The sequence below is a fragment of the Nilaparvata lugens genome, chromosome 1, assembly GCF_014356525.2.
Source record: "Nilaparvata lugens isolate BPH chromosome 1, ASM1435652v1, whole genome shotgun sequence".
NCBI classification, from domain to species: Eukaryota; Metazoa; Arthropoda; class Insecta; order Hemiptera; family Delphacidae; genus Nilaparvata; species Nilaparvata lugens.
Genome location: NC_052504.1, coordinates 66,223,509 through 66,228,428, shown reverse-complemented (window position 1 = coordinate 66,228,428; position 4,920 = coordinate 66,223,509). Strand labels below are relative to the sequence as shown.

Below are 4,920 nucleotides of genomic sequence, written 5' to 3'. Positions count from 1 at the left end.
AAGGTCCATTTTTATATAGAGCTACTTATGTTGGTGAACCAATTATTGAGAGATTTATCAATGAAATCGTAGAAATAGGTGAAGAATTGTATAAAGATCTGATTATTAGATTACGATGGATGATATAAGTCAAGAACAACAAAGCAGGCTTCAGCAAATAAAAAATTGTGTAATTTGTGATGCTGAGTTTTGTGAGACAGATGTGAAACATCTACATCACGATCATTTTACATCAAAATTTATGGTTATGCACATGAAAGTTGCAATTTACTATGTCGTATTCCGAAATACATCCCATGCTATTTTCATAATATGAAAAATTATGACTGTCATTATATAATAAAAGCATTATCTAAAAATACGAACAAAATAAAGTGTATTGCTCAATCATCTGAGAAATGTCTATCAATAAAGGTAGGTCATATCAAGTTTTTGGATTCATTTAATTTTTTGAGTGCATCATTAGATAATCTTGTGAAGAATCTAGCATCAATTGATACAAACTATGAAGTTAGGTTTAAACGAATGTGTACTATATTCAGCGAAAAAAATCAGTGGGAATGCTTTTTAAAAAAGGGGTGTTATCCTTATGAGTACATAGACTGTGTAGAAAAATTTGCAGAGACTTCACTCCCATCCAAAGATAAATTTTATAATAGTTTAACTGGGAAACATGTAGATGAAATAGATTATGAACATGCAAGTAGAGTATGGCAAATATTCTCTATGAAAAATCTAGGCGAGTTCCATGATACCTATTTGATAAGTGATGTCTTATTACTCTGCAATGTTTTTGAAAATGCAAGAGAGACTTTTTATAAACATTATGATCTCGATATTTGTCATTTTTTGAGTCTTGCACATTATTCATGGTTTGCAGCACAGAAAAAACAAAAGTCGAATTAGAATTACTCACTGATATTGATCAGCATTTATTTTTTGAGGATAACATAAGAGGTGGGTTATCGCTCATTGTGAAAAGATACGCACTCGCTAATAACAAGTATATGTCACATCTTTATAATGATAAATTACCCTCTAATTACCTTCTATATATTGACGCTAACAACCTTTATGGCTGGGCAATGTGTCAGAATCTTCCTTTTAATTATTTTAATTTTTTAAGTGATGAGGAAATTGAAAATTTTGATGTTAGAACAATATCGGATGATTCAGAATATGGGTATGCTATACAGTGTGATTTATCATATCCAGAACATCTACACGATGCTCATGATTCTTATCCTCTTGCACCAGTTCGAGATGAAGCTCCAAATCGATTTATTTTCACGTTATCAGCAGAAAACATAAGATTTTGAGATAAGCTACAAGCTTAGAGAAAATGTGGAACGCAGAGCTTCGTATCCGGTAGATACGATAGGAGCTTCCTTTCCAGTATGTAGCAGTGTTAATGCGGGAGCTTCCTTTCTAGTAGATAGTAACGAAACTACGTGTTATGCGAGAGAAAGAACAGACCAGTCGAGTACTGAATCTGAAGTATTTAGACGTAAAAATTGTTAACTTTTAGCTCATTTTTATGATCGTAAAAACTATGTTTTACATTATCGTAACTTAAAATTATACTTAGAACTTCGTATGAAGCTAGAAAAAATACATAAAATCATAAAATTTAGGCAGAGAGCATGGCTGAAAGATTATATCAACTTTAACCTTTCGGCGGGCATGCAGCCTCACTGCGTGCGGCATTTCCAGTAAAGTTTGAATTTTGGCGGGAAGTAGTGGGAGAAATGCCTTGGGAGCTAGATGTAATCCTAGTTCACTTTATTTCCGCTTGGCTCGCATGAAGAAATGTCATAGAATAACTTCCTGTCAGTCGTGTTCAGTCATTCAAAGAGAGGAGTCAGATTTGCCGCACGGAGTGAAGCACGCGCCCTGTCACAACACTACACCAACTGCATTCAGTGCTGCAGGCGCCTGCTCATGTGAGGCTTCAAGATCAGCACCAGCAATGTAAGTACAATGTATTTTGACTGTATCAACGTGGGTTTTTACCTATTTTCTAAACATAGAGACTAAAAATTCCTTGTCTAACTAGTAAGTAGTTAGAGGGGGGAATAGGTGGGAGGTAGCAGGGGTGAAATTTATTCCATCTCCCAACAGTGGCGGATCTGGGAATTTATTTTATGGGGGGGTAGATTGAACCAGGGCCGGACGGGAACCCCTAAAATACCGCTGACTTTGAATTTAGAAAGGGGCTCACCCCTATATTACTGGACTCTATAGGCTATTCAAGTTATTTCAAATTCAGTGATTTCATTCAATTTTATACAAAAATGTCACTAGGCATAAATATAGAGAATGTCTTGCTATTTCTCTTGCACTAAGAATTTTTCTAAGAAACCTTTTATAATCCCAATAATCCTGAAATAAAATGAAATTTTCTCAAGAATAATACAGATTCCCTGCCATTTTTCCTAAAATGAGACTAGTGGCAGTTGATAGGAATGAATAAGTATCTAATTTGAGCATCATAATTTTCTTCAATCATTAGAACAGTCTTCAAGAAATTCTTAGAAGATATCATTTTTTAACATATTTTCGCTATTTCCACCATCATTTTGAATCATATATAGCATATTGATGGAATTTTCAAGGTCGCATAAGTTTCAGCTAGGAATAATACATTTAGTTATTGTTTCAAGTAGGCTATTCTGTTCACTGGGGCGTGAGTAGGGCGTCTGTTCACAGACGTAAATGGTTTTGAGGAAAGTAACTTCAACCAGACCAGGGAGTTCGAACTAATTATATTGGTAAAAAATTTATATTCTCAAATAAATTTTTTTAGATATTTTGGGGGGTTACAGCCCGAAACTACCAGAATTTTAATTTGAGTTTCAATTTTTCAGGGCACGTTTTGTACGAGATGAGGATATTTCCCAGCTTCTCCAAGAACTTGAAGATGAAGAACGAGAGAATATGGACCAACCAGACAGAGAGAATATCGATGATTCAGATATTGCAAATGAATTTGAGGACGAAATACTTCACCACCAACTTACCGACTCTGAGTCTGAACAAGAAAATGAACAGGTTATGGACTTTGAACATCCTGGTGCTCCAGAATCAGATGATTTTTCGTTTTTTATAGGTAAGGACAAAGAAACTATTTGGTGCAGCAAACCAGTATCGTCACAATCTAGAACCAGCGCAAAGAACATTGTTAAAATCTTTCCATGTCCTAAAATAACTGCCCGAGACACAGCCACAGAATTGGACGCTTTTTTGAAAATTTTTGATTTGTATATGATTGGCTCCATAGTCGATAATACAAACATCTTCATTGACAATAAACGTGAAAAAACCAAGTATTCAAGAGAAAGGGACTGCAAAAATACTTGTCAATCAGAAATACTCGCTCTAATTGGGGTGTTGTTCCTCATTGGACTGAAAAAAGGTAAACACACTGACTGTCGTGAGTTGTGGGATGGTGAACATGGAACAGGAATGCCAATTCTTCGTGCCACTTTCAGCTACAAGCGGTTTTTATTTTTACTGCGCTGTCTCAGGTTTGATAATGTTCATACTCGAAAGGACAGAGAGAAGACTGACAGGATCGCAGCAATACGAGATTTGCAAACCCAATTTGTTAACAACTGCCAAAATAGTTACAATCTGGGTGAGTTCGTCACAATTGACGAAATGTTAGTTGCATTTTGGGGGCGTTGTGGTTTTGTGCAATACATACCAAACAAACCTGCAAAATATGGACTAAAATTCTATGCTCTCTGTGATAGCAAAACATTTTACACTTGGTCTGTTGAGTTGTATTGCGGTAAACAAAAGCCAGGTCCTCACTCAGTGTCAAATAAGGCGATTGATGTTGTCAAAAGACTAGTTCACCCAATCAGAAAATCTAATCGCAACCTCACCACCGACAACTATTACAGCAGCTATCCTTTGGCCACCTACTTGCTTGAAAATGGGCTTACATTCTTGGGAACTCTAAAAAAAAACAAGAAAGAAATTCCACCCGAGTTTTTACCTATGAAATCACGAGCTGCGAATTCCTGTCTGTTTGGATTCCAATACGATGTTACTCTTGTCTCTGTCATGACCAAACCCACGAAAGGAGTGCTACTGCTATCAACTATGCATGATACTGATGAAATTGATGAGGTCACAAACAAGTCTGTTGTAAACCTTGATTACAACAGCACGAAAGGAGGGGTGGATACTGTTGACAAAATGTGTGCAGCCTACTCAACTTCAAGGATCACAAGACGATGGCCAATGGCATGTTTTTTCCAATTTCTTGACGTGGCAAGCATCAATGCCAATGTGATTTTCAACAGCAATCAACCAGAGAAGAAGACTCGATGACGACATTTTATAAGAGCTCTATGTTTCCAGCTGATGGACAGCCAACTAAAAGAGAGAGCTGGAATGAAAAATCTTCCCAAGGATGTCTCCTGTTTTCTCAAAAAATATCGAGAAGCACAAAAAGGTTAACACAAAACTAAGACAAGAATCAACAAATAGTTTTGACTCATCACTTTATAAGGCAATGAATAATCATCTTTTTGGAAAACTATTTCAAAATCAACGTAAACAGTTGGATATTCAATTAGTTACTGACGAAAAAAAAATTGGAAAAACTTGCATGTAAACCATTTGTTAAGAGATGGATGATTTTTGATGAAAATGTAATTGCGATTGAATCTAGAAAAAAGAATATAGTACTTAATAAACCTATTTATGCTGGTTTCACTGTTTTAGAATTAAGTAAACTGAATATGTATGAGTTTCATTACAAATCAATGCTTAAAATGTATAATTATGATAAAATACGATTACTAATGTTGGATACTGACAGTTTCCTCTATCAAATTTTCACACCAGACATATATGCTGATATAAAGTTAAACTCATATTTATTCGATACTTCTGAATATCCTACTT

At 35.4% G+C, this 4,920-nt stretch overlaps 1 protein-coding gene across 1 annotated transcript; it reads left to right on the top strand.

Annotated features, from left to right (window-relative positions):
- The first annotated feature begins 1,801 nt into the window (after nt 1-1,801).
- On the top strand, nt 1,802-4,341 carry LOC120353289 (piggyBac transposable element-derived protein 4-like). Its single transcript, XM_039436471.1, has 2 exons — nt 1,802-1,971; nt 2,868-4,341. Exons 1-2 carry the CDS (start codon nt 1,802-1,804, stop codon nt 4,339-4,341), a joined length of 1,644 nt encoding a protein of 547 aa, XP_039292405.1.
- Nucleotides 4,342-4,920: the final 579 nt, after the last annotated feature.

Coding starts and splice junctions, on each gene's coding strand:
- LOC120353289 (XM_039436471.1), top strand. CDS start 1,802: ATGAAGAAATGTCATAGAATAACTTCCTGTCAGTCGTGTTCAGTCATT. Junction 1,972..2,867: donor TCAAGATCAGCACCAGCAAT/GTAAGTACAATG, acceptor TCAATTTTTCAG/GGCACGTTTTGTACGAGATG.